Here is an 18,052-nt window from a genome sequence, read left to right on the forward strand (position 1 = left end):
AATAGCGCAATGTGCTTGTATACTGTGTATTGTGTGTGCTGAATGGATGGCTATGAAGGGATTATTTATAGCAGAACAACAGCTCAAGCCCCTAGCCTGCCTATTCTGTTCTGTGACCACTGTGTTGTGTGGGGTTGTATCAGCACTGCAGTCAGCGGCGGCTCCACAGGATATCCTGCATTCCCTTATCCAGAATATGGCCCGTTGTACCATCTCTCTCCCCAGCTTCAGTGTGCCCCAGCACCAAGCACAGACAAATCCAGTAGCACAGACCCAGTAGCACAGACAGACCCAGTAACACAGACAAACCCAGTAGCACAGACAGACCCAGTAGCACAGACAGACCCAGTAGCACAGACAGACCCAGTAGCACAGAGAGACCTAGTGGCACAGACATTCCCAGTAGCACAGACAGACCCAGTAACACAGACCTAGTAGCACAGACAGACCCAGTAACACAGACAGACCCAGTAACACAAAGAGACCCAGTAGCACAGACAGACCCAGTAGCACAGACAGACCCAGTAGCACAGACAGACCCAGTAGCACAGACAGACCCAGTAGCACAGACAGACCCAGTAGCACAGACAGACCTAGTAGTACAGACAGACCCAGTAACACAGACAGACCCAGTAACACAGACAGACCCAGTAACACAGACAGACCCAGTAGCAGGGGACGCAAAGACAACTAGGCTCTAATTATATTGATTCTTTGCCAAAAAATGAATCTTATCTTATCATTTTAGAACATTGCAAATAACACAAATCTGTCAAGCAGAAAGGATAAGAGGAAAGCGAATCATCATAGTAGTTAAACTGAGGATGGTTCTCCTCACATGACTGCTGTTGGTAATTGCACTGAGGATCTGCTATTCTAGCCACATTAATCACATGGGAATTCTAATTTAGTTGGTCTAATCAATTAAACACTCTGGCATTGTTTGCTGGCTTTGCAGTGGATACATAAACACTGCTGGGCTTTATTGAATTCATTTCCATTCCTTATGCAGTAATAAGAGAGCGTGAATAAGTAAGGATTATCTATTATTCCATCCAGGCTCCTGAGGTGACCTTTCTCCAGTTAGCTGTAATTCACCTGTACAGTCCATCCGACTGGGGTATTTCATCACCATCAACAGCCAATGTCATATTCAACTGCCTCCATCTTGCATAGTGAATACATCGAAATAATGTGTACATTAAAAGTCCAGAAATGTCATATAGAGCTGTTGACTCAACTTGAAACCTATCTTTGTAAATGGTATTATTCCTGGTGTGACATAATAGTTTACTGGACCTGGTCACACAGAGAGTGTGTCATCAGTTTTAGCATGGCACCACACCCCTCCTTGTGACACACTGCCTAAGCCCTCTCCTTGAATCGTGTTTTACTTATGCCCAATGTAGCTTGGCGTGGCATTACATCTCAAGACGTTTGTCAGCATGTTTTAGGCCCGCCATCAACACTAGGGACGGGTGACACGAGTTGTGATGTTGGGTGTTGGGCCCATAGAAGGGAGGTTCTGGGAAGAGGAACGATCTGCAGAGCGGAGAACCAGACTTCTTTCTCAGGGACTTCGTTGTAAATATCCTTTGCTATTCTGATGTTATTGTTTTTAAATATGGGATTTAACCTGTATGTATTGTGATTGCTGCAAAATGAATTGCATCATTGAGGACAGTGAGGTTTTCTGAATCTGAACGTGATGGAGGGATGAGGGAGGATGTGACAGGCATCACTAGTGCCCTGCACATGATGTACACTAAAATCCCCGTCAGGACTGCTGGCCTACCTGATAGAGTTCCAAGGTATGGCGAGGAAAAAGCAGTAGCATTCCCTGGGCATTCTCTGGGCATTCCCTGGGCATTCTCTGGGCATTCTCTGGGCATTCCCTGGGCATTCCCTGGGCATTCTCTGGGCTTAGGTGAGGTGCAGAATCTGTTCAGAAGGCATAACTAGTTTAGAAGGCATCCCACATTTTTGGCAAGGATCAACCTCTTTTATGCAGTTTCTTTCTGAGTAGAATAATTTTTCAAGGCTTCTGGAACGGAAAGCAGGAACCAGAGCAGAGCAGGTGTTTGTGTGTGTGAACTGGAAGGCTTTGCTCCGTTGGTGGGGGTGGTTCTAATGAAAAACCACTTGTCTTGGATGCATGATGGGTCCTATGTGGAGTGCTCATGTGACTAAGGCTGGTGGATTACCACTCCGGTTGTGTCTAGTGACATCAGACGTCCAGCTCACTGTTTCACGCGCCGTTTCACATCCAAAACATAGAAATCTGCAGAGGTAGAGAGCTTGTCATACACTGCACCATTAAATGAAAGCAATGCATGAATGGAATAGCAAAATGGAAACAACACTGCAATGGCTGTACTGCTCTGCTGACTTAGATATTCTGATCTAATTGTTCATTCATATGGCACTGGCATACTGCAAGACCCCCTGTGTGTCCATCTAGTCATCATGTACACCATCAACACACGAGTCTACTTCCTCCAAGGATCTCCACAGTGTGAGAGAGAGCGAGAGAGAGAGAGCGAAAGAGAGATGGCAGGAGAGAGATAGCGAGAGCAGGGGAGAGATTTGCCCTGTAGAGCTTGTGTTGCTCATAGTGTGTTGAGTATAGAGCCAGACTATAACAATGGTCCAGAGATCTGTCATTTTCACCAGCAGGACATCACTACTGCTGACTGAGTGATTAGCATACAAGACTAAATGCCTCTCCCCAGTTCCCTTTACTACTGTACATGGCTCCTTGGAGACCATACATACCCCGCTATGACTGAAATATTAATGGACTTCACTCCCCCATACAATTAACCCATGATGGGTAGGTTCAGGTCCCGCCTCCTTACAATCTGGGTCACATAGTTAGTCGTTGTAGCAGCACCTCAAGATCCTCCCCCTGTTAACTCTGCCTTACAACTCACAGTGTTAAGTCATCCTCCTGCACTGTAGATTCCTCCGTTGTCATGTTAGAGAACGACACTCTTAGAAAAAATGGTTATTCGGCTGGCCGCATAGGAGAACCCTTTTTGGTTCCAGGGAGAACCCTCTGTGGAAATGGTACGACATGGAACCCAAAAGGATTCTACCAGGAACCAAAAAGGGTTATTCAAAGGGTTCTCTTATGAGGACACCCGAAGAACCTTTTTAGGTTTTAAATAGCACCTTTTTTTTCTAAGAGTGTATTCTGGCAAGGAAAGTATCAGAGCGGGCAGAGACAGAGGTGCAAGTCTGATCTCCATCATAGAGAAGCATTAAGATTCTGCTTTATGCAAAGGGAGGAAGAGAGGGCTAGGATGTGTTGTAACATTATTGAGTGTGGGAAAGAGTACAGTGAGTTCTCATTGATATCCAATAGCCCCTTTGATATCCAATAGACCCTGTCCTTTCTCTCCCCCAGATCAAGTTTGACAGTCATGGTGTGTATGTGTGTGTGTCCTTTCTCTCCCCCAGATAAAGTTTGACAGTGACGGTGTGTGTGTGTGCTGTGAACTGCAGCACCAGAGCTCCAGCTGCAACAACCTCGGAGAGACGCTCAAACTGAACCCACTGAGCGACTGCGACACCATTCGCCAACACCTCAAGGTGGGTGGACGTGAGAGAGTGTGTGTGTGCGCATGCGTGTGTGTGAATAGACAGTTAAAAATATGTTACAGCATTTATTCTTTTGATGTGTAGTCTATAGCCTCATTCTATGGAAATTATTCTTATTATGTTATGTTGTTTATATAACTTGATCCTCCGAACCTCTTCAAGCTGAAATATTCTCCTACTCTGTACTGATATTCCTCTTTGTAATGAATAACAAGTCATGGGAGCTTAGCTGATACACAGACAATGTAAAACACAAGTGGAAACTTATAGGCTCGTAATAGAACAGGAAATTGAGAATGGCAACCGCATTTGTCTTCTAATCCACGCATAGCTCTTAGTCATATTAATTGCATGGTCTGTCAGCTTGGCTTTGCCAGTTCGTTCAGATCATGATCTCTGGAGATGATATAAACTGAAAAGCCTTCTGTCGGCATGGTGATCTTTATGTCACTACATCTTTATTGGATTACAGTGTTCAAATGCTTTTCATTTCATGCCACTGATTGATTAGAAGACATTGATACCTAAATAAAAGTCCCTTTAAAATGAAGCATGGGTATGAAAGAGGAAAGATCCAACCCTGTTAGTCATCATGATCATAGACCATTAAAAAGATGTCAGAATGGACACTATAAAACTGTATTATGTGCTAAGGAAGTCAGACCGGGTGAGTTATGTCAGATGTCACATAAGGCAATGGCCATCGCGGCTCTCCATTATCCTCTGTCTAGATATTAATATTAAGTAATACTGCTGCTGTCTGCCGAAACGTCCCTCCAATACACAGCCTAGATTGAAAGATTCTACTTGACACGTCAGTTGCATGCATAGAATGTATGTCTCCACTTTGGCGTATCAATGTAGTTCACAGTTAACTACCCATTTCAAACCAGAACAACCATTTTTTTCTGTAAAAAAACAGAATGGGTTCATATCCCCATAGATATTTTAATACTTACACCCCAAAGTATTGGTTTCATTCACAGTGCTTCCAATCACATGTTCCTCTTCCTGAATTGTTCTTGTCATTGCCCAAAGCCATGAGTAATGAGTGTGGAACGAGGATTCAGTTAATTTGTGGATTCCTGAGTGAAGGCGGGGTGTGTAACCTTGGCAGTGGAGCTCCTGACCCCAGCCTGACCCCAGCCTGGCTCCAGGTACGCAGGCAGGGCTGTTGTGTTCAGGGAGGTTCAACTCTGTATGAACACCTTATTAACAGCTTCCTTCAAGGTATTGTTACAGTTGCTACCCTGACATGATTTACCATGTCAATATGCAAATGTTAGTCGCCAGGGAAAACACACACAAGTAATATTTCTTCTCACATCTGCGAGGCAGATGTATACAACACAGCTGCAACACAAATGCGCTGTCTGTGTTTTAGGATCGCCCAAAACCAATGAAAATGGAACAATAATATGTAGTTGTATTTTTGGTTTAGAAAGATATGATTTATAGTGTGTTGCCACGGCCAAAATGCATGTGTTCATTTCTTTCACAGACCTATATTTCCTGCATTGGTTTTCCTAATTACCTTGGTAGGAAAAGACAGAGCTTTAATTACAAGATACATTGTGTACATTTTCACCTATACATTTTTCAATGATTCTCAATCCAATAAAATACAGGCAATACAGGGGCCTCCCGAGTGGTGCAGCGGTCTAAGGCACTGCATTTCAGTGCTTGAGGTGTCATTATAGACCCAGGTTCGTTTCCAGGCTGTGTCACAACCGGCCCGTGACCGGGAGTCCAATAAGGTGGCGCACAATTGGCGCAGCGTCGCCCCGAGTTTGGGGAGGGTTTGGCCGGGTTTGGCTTTATGTGGCTAATCGCGCTGTGGCGACTTCGGTCTTCAGTTGAACGGTGTTTCCTCCGACACATTGGTGCGGATGGCTTACGGGTTAAGCTGGTGGATGTTAAGGGGCGAGGTTAGATTGGGTCCTGTTTCGGAGGACAAATGACTCGACCTTCGCCTCTCCCGGGCCTTTTGGGCAGTGATGGATATCAAATCAAATGTATTTATATAGCCCTTCGTACATCAGCTGATATCTCAAAGTGCTGTCCAGAAACCCAGTCTAAAACCCCAAACAGCAAGCAATGCAGGTGTCGAAGCACGTTGGCTAGGAAAAACTCCCTAGAAAGGCCAAAACCTAGGAAGAAACCTAGAGAGGAACCAGGCTATGGGTGGCCATTCCTCTTCTGGCCGTGCCGGGTGGAGATTATAACAGAACATGGCCAAGATGTTCAAATGTTCATAAATGACCAGCATGGTCAAATAATAGGTCTGGGACAGGTAGCATGTCCGGTGAACAGATCGGGATTCCATAGGCACAGGCAGAACAGTTGAAACTGGAGCAGCAGCACGGCCAGGTAGACTGGGGACAGCAAGGAGTCATCATGCCAGGTAGTCCTGAGGCATGGTCCTAGGGCTCAGGTCCTCCGAGAGAGAGAGAGAGAAAGAAAGAGTGAAAGAGAGAATTAGAGAGAGCATACTTAAATTCACACAGGACACCGGATAAGACAGGAGAAGTACTCCAGATATAACAAACTGACCCTAGCCCCCCGACACATAAACTACTGCAGCATAAATACTGGAGGCTGAGACCGGAGGGGTCAGAAGACACTGTGGCCCCATCCGATGATACCCCCGGACAGGGCCAAACAGGAAGGATATAACCCCACCCACTTTGCCAAAGCACAGCCCCCACACCACTAGAGGGATATCTTCAACCACCAACTTACCATCCTGAGACGAGGCCGAGTATAGCCCACAAAGATCTCCGCCACGGCACAACCCAAAGGGGGGCGCCAACCCAGACAGGAAGATCACATCAGTGACTCAACCCACTCAAGTGACGCACACGGGCGGTTCGTTGCTCCAGAGCCTTTACGTTCACGTTCACCTTCACACTCCTGTGCCAGACTACACTCAATCATATGACCCACTGAAGAGATGAGTCTTCAGTGAAGACTTAAAGGTTGAGACCGAGTTTGCGTCTCTCACATGGGAAAGCAGACCATTCCATAAAAATGGAGATCTATAGGAGAAAGCCCTGCCTCCAGCTGTTTGCTTAGAAATTCTAGGGACAATTAGGATGCCTGCGTCTTGTGACGGTAGTGTACGTGTAGGTATGTACGGCAGGACCAAATCAGAGAGATTAGGTAGGAGCAAGCCCATGTAATGCTTTGTAGGTTAGCAGTAAAACCTTGAAATCAACCCTTGCCTTGACAGGAAGCCAGTGTAGTGAGGCTAGCACTGGAGTAATATGATCAAATGTATTGGTTCTAGTCAGGATTCTACTAGCCGTATTTAGCACTAACTGAAGTTTATTTAGAGCTTTATCCGTGTAGCCGGAAAGTAGAGCATTGCAGTAGTCTAACATAGAAGTAACAAAAGCATGGATTAATTTTTCTGCATCATTTTTGGACAGAAAGTTTCAGATTTTTGCAATGTTACGTAGATGTAAAAAAGCTGTCCTTGAAACAGTCTTGATATGTTCGTCAAAAAAGAGATCAGGGTCCAGAGTAACGCTGAGGTCCTTCACAGTTTTATTTGAGACGACTGTACAACCATTAAGATTAATTGTCAGATTCAACAGAAGATCTCTTTGTTTCTTGGGACCTAGAACAAGCATCTCTGTTTTGTCTGAGTCTAAAAGTAGAAAGTTTGCAGCCATCCACTTCCTTATGTCTGAAACACAGGCTTCTAGCGAGGGCAATTTTGGGGCTTCACCATGTTTCATTGAAATGTACTGTGTAGCTGTGTGTCATCCGCATAGCAGTGAAAGTTAACATTATGTTTTTGATTGACATCCCCAAGAGGTAAAATATATAGTGAAAACAATAGTGGTCCTAAAACGGAACCTTGAGGAACACCAACATTTACAGTTGATTTGTCAGAGGACAAGCCATTCACAGAGACAAACTGATATCTTTCCAACAGATAAGATCTAAACCAGGACAGAACTTGTCCTTGTAGACCAATTTGGGTTTCCAATCTCTCCAAAATAATGTGGTGATCGATGGTATCAAAAGCAGTACTAAGGTCTAGGAGCACGAGGACAGATGCAGAGCCTCGGTCTGATGCCATTAAAAGGTCATTTGCCACCTTCACAAGTGCAGTCTCAGTGCTATGATGGGGTCTAAAACCAGACTGAAGCATTTCGTATACATTGTTTGTCTTCAGGAAGGCAGTGAGTTGCTGCGCAGTCCTGTGCAGACTCAGGACAACTGAGCTTTGTAGGAATACGCAGATTTAAGCAGGAGTCCGTAATTTGCTTTCTAATAATCATGATCTATTTATTAAAAGAAGTTCATGAATTTTTTACTGCTGAAGTGAAAGCCATCCTCACTTGGGGAATGCTGCTTTTTAGTTAGTTTTGCGAGACAGTATAAAAAATACATTTCAGATTGTTCTTATTTTCCTCAATTAAGTTGGAAAAATAGGATGATCGAGCAGCAGTAAGGGCTCTTCGATACTGCACGGTACTGTCTTTCCAAGCTAGTCGGAAGACTTCCAGTTTGGTGTGGCGCCATTTCCGTTCCAATTTTCTGAAAGCTTGCTTCAGAGCTCGGGTATTTTCTGTATACCAGGGAGCTAGTTTCTTATGAGAAATGTTTTTAGTTTTTAGGGGTGCAACAGGAAATACACGTATGTAGCATTTAGAAACACTTAGAAGTCATTATATTCAATATAGCCAAGACTCATGAAGGGTATTTTTATTCTTTGCTTTATGATTGTAGGATTTCATGTAAATGTATATGCTATGCACACTAATCTTTCTTCACAAAGCAACAGCATGATTTCGCACAGCAACAAAACAGCAATAACATTCTACCAGAAACTCCACAAAACATACCATTGGGATTTTCAAAACTTGGATTCCAGTCTATACTTTTTATTTCACATTATGCTTTTGATGAGACTGGACAATGACATGTACAGTACATATTCAATGCCTAGATCTCAGTCTATTTTTCCTCTCTCTCCTTAAAATTCTAAGTGAAGCTCAAGAATGATTCATTCGGCATCCTCTTCTCTCTATTCCTTTCCCCGGAGTGAGCCATTCGAACTCACCATGGATGCCGGTTTGTTTGGTAGATTTGATGCACAAGGTGATGCAACACTGCAAAGAGAACTGAATAATGAAATAGGCTACGCTGAATGAGGACATGGGTCTCCTGTGACTCCCAGTATCTGGATTGGGTTTGTGTGACTAGCAAGGCATGGAACAGGAACATATCCCAAAAAGATGAGGAGAAATCAGCTGTGTCAACACCTCAAACAAGAAAAGGAAAATAAACAAAAATGTCTCCTCTTTGAAAATGTTTATACTGAAGTACCAATCTCCATGTATTATTCACCTCTCTAGGTACACAGGAGCATCTCTGCCAAGCTAGCACTTTGTTCCCAAGTGTCAAATAAAGGGACTGAGTCAGAACTAATAACATCCTGTATGCGTGTTAGGGTTTGATCATATTAGGCCAGACAGGGAAGTGATAGAACATAGTTGAAGGCCAGAAGTGACAGATCTGCCACTTGTTTGACCTATAGGTCTGTCTACACTGCTTGTCAAATCTCTCTCCAAAGCTACAATGACATTATTCTATACTCTGGTACTAGTATGTATAGTTGTAACGATCTGGGCGTAGTGGGTGCGGAGGCAGAAAGTTCAGGATAGCGTTTATTACGCACAGGGAAAAAATAGCGCTCGCCAAGAATACCGGGCGCACAATAACAAATGCCCAACACAATACGTACTGCCACACAGAAACACAGTGGGAAAAATAGTTAAGCCCACACGAAGAGCAGGCGGGCCTATCGGCTTAAATAGACCAACTAATCAACCTCAACAAGGAACAGGTGAAACTAAACAGACAAAACAAACAGAAAAGGGAAAAGGGATCGGTGGCAGCTAGTAGGCCGGTGATGACGACCGCCAAGCGCCACCCGGACAGGGAGAGGACCCTACTTCGGTAGGAGTCGTGACAATGGTAAATATCACTAGGAAATAATACTGTGTTCCAAACAAACATTGTTCATCCATAATAGCCCTCCATTGTCTGTTTGAAAATGAAAATAACGTATTTAGTCAAATACCATGGTAATTTGTGGTCTTCACTGTGCTTAGCTCAGGCTGTGCATTTCTCCCTATTCAGTATCCACATGATCAGATGGCCAGAAGATAGCTATTAGAAAAAGCACTGTATGGATGAGGACACTTCCCGGCTTATTATTTCACCTTGAAGTCTAGCAAAGTAACAAAGAAAAGCAACATGGAAGGAAATCAAGAGCCTATTTTCAGGTTGCATGGGGTTCAATTTCGCTACTATGCATATTTATTCTTGCTGAGAATTCAATAAATCAGCTTATGTGAGTGCATAACCTTGGAACACAGACACCTCTTCAGGAGGCTTTTATCACTTTACCCACAGAGACTAGGAAGAGAGATGGTTCCCTGTTGAGTCATGCTTCTTTACAATGGCGCTACTATTGTTAAGCTGTGTTGAAGTACTCAACATACCAACCTTATAGGAGATGTCTTTCGGGACAAGAGTTGTTCTTGACATGTGACCTGAGCATCTGGGCCTTAAGCCATGCAGTCCTATTATATCACACCTCAGCAGTAGAAGGCACTGTTTATGGTCTTGGTTGGTTACCATTGGCCGTGATGTTCTATTTCACAGTGTTTCTGGTAGGCCCCTCCTCATTCCCTTCTCCTGTCAGTCTCCAGAGAGGCAGGCATTAACTTTAAGCTGCGTGCTCATCACACAATGTGTTTCTCAAAGGGACTGAGAAAGGATCTGTTTCACTGACTCGGGACCTCACCTGCCAAATGTAGGCTGTATCTGTGAAAGGCTGTGCGAGTCTCTAGCTCTCTGGTCGCAAAAACACCAAGGTTATCAGAGATTTCACCTGTCATATCAATGGGAATCCATTGCTATAACCTCAACTATTTTCAACATCGGTTGCTTGCCAATGGTGAACACATGTCAAAATAAATAGAGAGCTTGGGTAAATGTCAAACTCACACAATTTCATTTCTTTCAAGACTGTTCCTGTGGTTGTAAGCAATGCTGCTGACTCGGGGTTCAAAGCAGCCAGTCTGGGCTGCAGTTAGCTAGCTGTCTGTAAACAGGATTTTATGACCTGAAGTGTCAGGGCCGGCAGGGATTCATATTGCTTCATTCCCACATGGTTTAATGTGTGGAAGAGGATGGCGCTGCAGGAAATGCAGTGCTGAGCTATGAGGGTGACTGTGTTCCTGGTTGGATCATTCTCCGATTTAAGGGGTGATTTGCTGCTGTTATGATGTACTGTATCCGTCCTCTGCAGTGCTCCCCTGCTAGCTAGTCCCTGCTGTGCTGTGTCGCCATGGTAATGACATCACCATTGTCTTGTGTCACCTTCAGTCCCTCTCTCATTCATTTGTTCCCTTCCCTATATATTTCTCTCCTCTCTTGTGTTCTCATGCTGTAATATTTGCTTAGCTGTCCTCACTGTGGCTCAAATGTGACTCCCTCCCCCTTCCCTCTCTCCCCCTTCCCTCTCTCCCTCTGCCCCTTTCCTCTCTCCCTCTGCCTGGGTCCTGTAGGAGCTCCTGTTTAGTGTGTGCGCCCTGAATGTCATCTCCACCATCGTCTGTGCCCTGGCCACTGCCATGTGCTGCATGCAGATGGTCTCCACTGATGTGCTACAGATCGTAAGTAGTGTGACAGAGAACACAATGGACACGTTGTCTCTAACTCTGTCTGACCTGGACTCAATGAGACTGATCTATAGCCTTATGGAGAGCAGCTCTGAACCATCATGAAAGGTAAACACGCCTGGCCTTCTAATGCTGGCTTCATCATTCTCCCCCTCATTTAGCGGTAGTAGTACCAGTAGTATTGTAGTACCATACAGATTTGGAATAAATTGTCTTCAGTCTGACCATCTTAGATAATGTCAACAGAGATCATGAAGGGCACCCATCCCAGAACAATTCAGAACCTCCACATCACGAAGGGCACCCATCCCAGAACAGTTCAGAACCTTCACATCACAAAGGGCACCCATCCCAGAACAATTCAGAACCTCCACATCACGAAGGGCACCCATCCCAGAACAATTCAGAACCTCCACATCACGAAGCGTACCCATCCCAGAACAATTCAGAACCTCCACATCACGAAGGGCACCCATCCCAGAACAATTCAGAACCTCCACATCACGAAGGGCACCCATCCCAGAACAGTTCAGAACCTCCACATCACGAAGGGCACCCATCCCAGAACAGTTCAGAACCTTCACATCACGAAGGGCACCCATCCCAGAACAATTCAGAACCTTCACATCACGAAGGGCACCCATCCCAGAACAATTCAGAACCTCCACATCACGAAGGGCACCCATCCCAGAACAATTCAGAACCTTCACATCACGAAGTGCACCCATCCCAGAACAGTTCAGAACCTCCACATCATGCTAAAAATCAGAGGATTTGAAGAAACCAATTAAAGGGGAAATAATGATTCTTCTCCCTCACTGTAGTTGGTAATATGTACACCTTAAAAGGAATGCTGTCCTTAAAACGACCCTCTCGCATTACAAGGGAAACAATGACTGTGCCCAAAACCTAAATGCTTTGCTGTCATCAGGGAAATCAATGTGGCGGAGTGCTCCCTTTGCCCTTCAGAGCAATGCTCTCAGCCCATTTAGAATGACTTTCCCAGATGATTGGTGGGCTGTAGCGCCTTCATAGCCACCATTAAAACAAAGCGATACTAGCGATACCATGTCTGCACCCCATTAATATCTCTAGGCAATTTTTTACAGGGGAGAAATAACGTTTTAACATTCTATACAAGAAGGCTTTGTATACAGTTTATGAGCTGAGCTGTAAATTGTGTGGCCTCTTAGATGGGTATATGACAGATAAGCCCAGGGTGGGAGATTGATAGAGCTGAATTATATTAGTGAGGCAGGAGTTTGGGGCTGGAGCTGGGGCAGATACAGGGGCTGGGACTGCCTGGCGTTGATGTAGGGGTTAGCAATGGGACTGTTGCAGAGGCTAGAGTGGAGGCTGCAACCTACTGGAGCAGTAGAGGATTAGTTTCATCTCGGAGCACAAGGTGGCAATGCAAGACATCACTAGTGATCCCAGCTACACAGTCACCGCACAGGCACAATGAGCTACGGGACCAGACGCTTAAGAGCAGGACAATATGTTTGATTTTACACCTGGTTCAGTTTCTTCATCTTTTGTGGCAAGAAGAATATTGCAGAACAATACATTTTGTAAGCTAAACTGATACAGATCACAGTCATTTGGTTGGTAAGGGCAAGGTTTTACTGTTTAGTCAGAATTTCAATGAGAGGTTTTCATGTCTTTGTCCTTGACTGATAATGAATATATCTATATAAACTTTCAATGCTTTTCTTGTATGACACATGATTGATGGCAGACGCAAAGCGACAGATGGGCACATTTTTCAAAGTCAGATTTAAACTTCAAAGTAGACAGGCTGAACTGCAGTGCGTCCCGAATGGGAACTTCTCAATGGCACGTCGTCGTCTGGTTGTGAGCAGGAGGAATGTGAGACACGCCACTGTTTTAAAAACACAGACCAGGAGAGATTAAAGTGGCCTGTACTGCCGTAAGGTCACAGGAGGGTGAATGACAAAGGACCTGTCTCCTCCTATTCCCAGTACACTCACAGAGCCCCTCTCAATCTGGCCTCATTCCCATTTCACAAGGAAAGATTTCAGCTCCCAGGAACAAAGCTAGCTACCTACTAAAGCCTGACTGACTCAATGCACAACGTGCTGGCCAGGCCAGGGAAACTTCCTTCACTTGACACGTATTAATCTAGCCAGCGTTTTTTCCATCCACTGCTCCATTGTGTCTGGCTTTATTAGCCCGGCCATTAACAACTTTGCCACCGATAACGACGCATGCTACCGCATAGTTCCTTTATCCAAGTCTCCAAAAATAAACATTGTGTCTGCTAGATAACCTTATTCTGGATGCCTTTTCTTTACAGAATGTTGTTGAAATTGAAACATTCAATGGTCCCAGTATAAAGCTTTCAGAATGAGACAAATAGATGGCGGTTTCCTGTCTCTGAAGTAAAAGCTGGGTTTATGTCTCGGTCTGTCTGTCTGTTTCAGTTCATGCCACACAGAGCACGAGCCCTGAGCGCTGACTGCATGACCCCCCACGGCACCATCCTGCACCAGAACCTTGACTTTGACGAGTTCATCCCACCCATCCCTCCACCACCCTACTACCCCCCAGAGTACACCTGCACCCCGGTGATGGACGGGCAGAGGTATCGCAAAAAAACATCACACAACAAAACAGAACAAACACAACATACCACAACACAACACCTTGACCTCGGTGATGGGCGAACTGAGGTACTACAGCAAAGCAACACAACACCTGCACTTCGGTGATAGATGTACAGATGTACAGATGTACTGGCTGCAGCACAACACTCTGACCTCCTAACAACCTACCACCAGACTGAGTGTTGGCTGACCAACATAGCAACATGCCTGTTTGAATGACTGGCTGTAGCATCTCCTTTGGCACCTTTCACATTGGGTTTGATATAGTCTTGCGTTGCCATACCTCCAAAATACCTTGCAAAAACGGTTTGCATAGTTCTGCAAGATTTTGATTGGCTGTTAGATTTAAAGAACCCTTCCCCACACACCTGTAGAAGGGGGGGGAGTTGTGTGCCACTGTTTTCCATTTTTGTAAGACACATTTTGTAGAGTTGTTGCGTTTGCTAGTTTCAAATGGACGTTTTCAAATGATCAGGTGCTCTTTCGACAATCACACTTTTTACCTTATCTCCATTTGTCCATATGGCTGCGCTTTGCTACCACTGAAAAATCTTGAAGATTGCCCATTATTATAAAAGATAAGGGCTCAAAAAACGATTCAAGTAAGTAAATATATTTTGAAATGTTAAACTATGTATTAGACTTCAAGTAGACCACTTTGTAGGCTAACTCAACTGCGCTGCTAGCTAGCAAGCTAACTTTACACACTTCTTAGCTAAGTGAATTAAATGTCATCATCTAGATAACTTTCTATTACCTAACTACAGTATCTTGATGTAATCATTGTAAATTTAAAAACAGTTTCCAAATGCGTTAGTTGATAACAGCCTAGGAAGAGACTAATGGCGCGTTTCCATACAGGATGTTTTACCTAAAAGGCTCAGACTTTTATGTTTCCATTTACGTGGGCCGGCACCCGTATCTGGGCCATGACTTCGGTGGAGCTGCTCTCACTTGGGGCCAAAGCCAGGCCACTGATACTTTTCAGCCTACATTTACATAACAATGACTAACATTAACACCTTCTCACACAGTAACTGTGTATACCAGCAGTGTTTTTGTATACAACATGTGCTAACATAGGTAGCTACAGTTGAAGTCAGAAGTTTACATACACTTAGGTTGGAGTCATTAAAACTAGTTTTTCAACCAGTCCACAAATTTCTTGTTAACAAGTCGATTAGGACATCTACTGTGCGCATGACAAGTAATTTTTCTGACAATTGTTTACAGACTTAGAATTCACTGTATCACAATTTCCGGTGGGTCAGAAGTTTACATACACTAAGATGACTGTGCTTTTAAACAGCTTGGAAAATTCCAGAAAATGATGTCATGGCTTTAGAAGCTTCTGATAGGCTAATTGACATCATTTGAGTCAATTGGAGGTGTACCTGTGGATGTATTTCAAGGCCTACCTTCAGACTCAGTGCCTCTATGCTTGACATCATGGGAAAATCTAAATAAATCAGCCTCAGAAAAAAAAATGGTAGACCTCCACAAGTCTGGTTCAGCCTTGGGAGAAATTTTCAAACACCTGAAGGTACCACGTTCATCTGTACAAACAATAGTATGCAAGTATAAACACCATGGGACCATGCAGCCGTCATACCGCTCAGGAAGGAGACACGTTCTAGAGATGAACGTACTTTGGTGCGAAAAGTAAATATCAATCCCAGGACAACAGCAAAGGACCTTGTGAAGATGCTGGAGGAAACAGGTACAAAAGTATCTATATCCACAGTAAAACGAGTCCTATATCGACATAACCTGAAATGCCGCTCAGCAAGGAAGAAGCCACTGCTCCAAAACTGCCATAAAAAAGCCAGACTACGGTTTGCAACTGCACATGGGGAGAAAGATCGTACTTTTTGAAGAAATGTCCTCTGATCTGATGAAACAACTGTTTGGCCATAATGTCCATCTTTATGTTTGGAGGAAAAAGGGGGAGGCTTGCAAACCGAAGAACACCATCCCAACCGTGACGCACGGGGGTGGAAGCATCATGTTGTGCGTGTGCTTTTCTGCAGGAGGGATTGGTGCACTTCACAAAATAGATGGCATCATGAGGTAGGGAAATTATGTGGATATATTGAAGCAGCATCTCAAGACATCAGTCAGGAAGTTAATGCTTGGTCGCAAATGGGTCTTCCAAATGGACAATGACCCCAAGCATACTTCCAAAGTTGTGGCAAAATGTCTTAAGGACAACAAAGTCAAGGTATTGGAGTGGCCATCACAAAGCCCTGACCTCAATCCTATAGAACATTTGTGGGCAGAACTGAAAAAGCGTGTGCGAGCAAGGAGGCCTACAAACCTGACTCATTTACACCAGCTCTGTCAGGAGGAATGGGCCAAGATTCACCCAACTTGTGGGAAGCTTGTGGAAGGCTAGCCAAAACATTTGACCCCAATTAAACCATTTAAAGGCAATGCTACCAAATACTAACTGAGTGTATGTAAACTTTTGACCCACTGGTAATGCGATGAAAGAAATTAAAGCTGAAATAAATCATTCTCTCTACTATTTTTTTCTGACATTTCACATTCTTAAAATAAAGTGGTGATCCTAACTGACCTAAGACAGATCATTTTTACTAGGATTAAATGTCAGGAATTGTGAAAAACTAAGTTTAAATGTATTTGGCTAAGGTGTATGTAAACGTCCAACTTCAACTGTATATGCCCTGGGTTATATGTGTAGGCCTACCTATGTTAGCACATGTTGTATACAAAAACAGTTGAACATCACACACAATGTATAAACCTATTAGAATTGGAGAAGGCCAACACTCCTGGGGATCTGCGTGGTGTGAAGGGTTCTGTTTCAGCCCAGAAATAACACACCTGATTCAACTTATCAAACCTAATGAGTTGATAATCAAGTGTGCTATTGCTGGGCTGGAACAGAAGTCTGCTCACCCAGTAGATCAGAGATCAGTGGAGCAAGGTTAGTCACTGCTGGTATGGAGTTTTGTTCACCTGAAATGATGCTTTAGTAATAATAGCCTACGTGTTACTACCACTCAATTTTCTATTGTTGTTTCGACTACGATGTCTAATCTTTACATACGAGTTAGATTATTTGAACATTTTGTTTTTGATGAAGCGTTTAAACTTGTTTTAATTGTTAAAATATTATTTTAAATGGACTAGTGTCAATGTTGATGAATCACAATCCTGCATTAAAGAGGGGAAGGGGTTCTGTCTCTAAAATGTTTTTGTGTTGTTTTCTCAAATGAACATGTCTTTTTTTGCCTGTCTAGTTGTAAGATCTCCAATCTGTTTTATTTGATTGTCACGCTGTCTCAGTATATCAGCTATCTGAATTTAACCATATACCAGTGCTGCAGGCTGGTCTCATAGACTAGACGTAACATAGTAAACGTACATCCGGGACACTCAAATAGAGCCCCACAGTGGAGGTGTCACAATACCCATAAAACCTAGCGGTCAAACAGGGAAAATGTTCCAATAGTTTTTCCACCATTGATTTTAGAAACAATTAAAATAAGGGCTGTGTGTCATGTAGGCTTATCCTGGCGTGACGTTTTTTGATAAACATATACAACTCTCGGACAAGGTGGCTTTTATCAATATATTTGGCTCTATTTATTCTCAGATTTTAACATGCTAATTAGCATCAAAGTAGAGATCATTCAAGACTACAAATCCCTGCAAGCTTGTGCACATCACCTCTAGCGGAGACCTTTGCTAACAGGTATTGTGTCAATTTAAAACTTGCTTTAGACAGTTCACAGAATTATTAATTTAAAAACATTTAGCCAATTTATTCATGACTAAATTTAGCTAACATTAGATAGCTAATCCAGATATTGTTACCTTTTTGCCTCGATCTGGCTGTCTCATCCAGAACGAGGTTGTTGTTGTTCCCATAGTAGATAGACCAGGCGTATTCAGCTCTTACCCTATGAGGTCCGGTGTCTGCTGGTTGTCTCTTCAAACCTGATAATTATTTGCATCCTCCTGGTGTCCCAGGTCTAAATTAGTCCCTGATTTAAAGGGGATCAATGGAAGCAGTGAAAGCCGTGGAACTGGCTTCTAGGTCCAGAGTTGAGTTTGAGGGAGATAGACAGTACCATGGTTGGTTTA

At 43.7% G+C, this 18,052-nt stretch overlaps 1 protein-coding gene across 1 annotated transcript in view; it reads left to right on the forward strand.

The window, feature by feature from the left end:
• Positions 1 to 18,052, forward strand: part of LOC110506438 (protein ENTREP2) — a 146,032-nt gene that overhangs the window by 119,965 nt on the left and 8,015 nt on the right. The window contains exons 4-6 of the mRNA XM_021586041.3: positions 3,463 to 3,594; positions 11,199 to 11,306; positions 13,757 to 13,917. Of these exons, the coding sequence (XP_021441716.3) occupies positions 3,463 to 3,594; positions 11,199 to 11,306; positions 13,757 to 13,917 (401 nt within the window). The remainder of the gene's footprint in view (positions 1 to 3,462; positions 3,595 to 11,198; positions 11,307 to 13,756; positions 13,918 to 18,052) is intronic.

This window comes from Oncorhynchus mykiss, chromosome 26 (assembly GCF_057628025.1).
Source record: "Oncorhynchus mykiss isolate SJ-2025 chromosome 26, ASM5762802v1, whole genome shotgun sequence".
Lineage (NCBI taxonomy): Eukaryota > Metazoa > Chordata > Actinopteri > Salmoniformes > Salmonidae > Oncorhynchus > Oncorhynchus mykiss.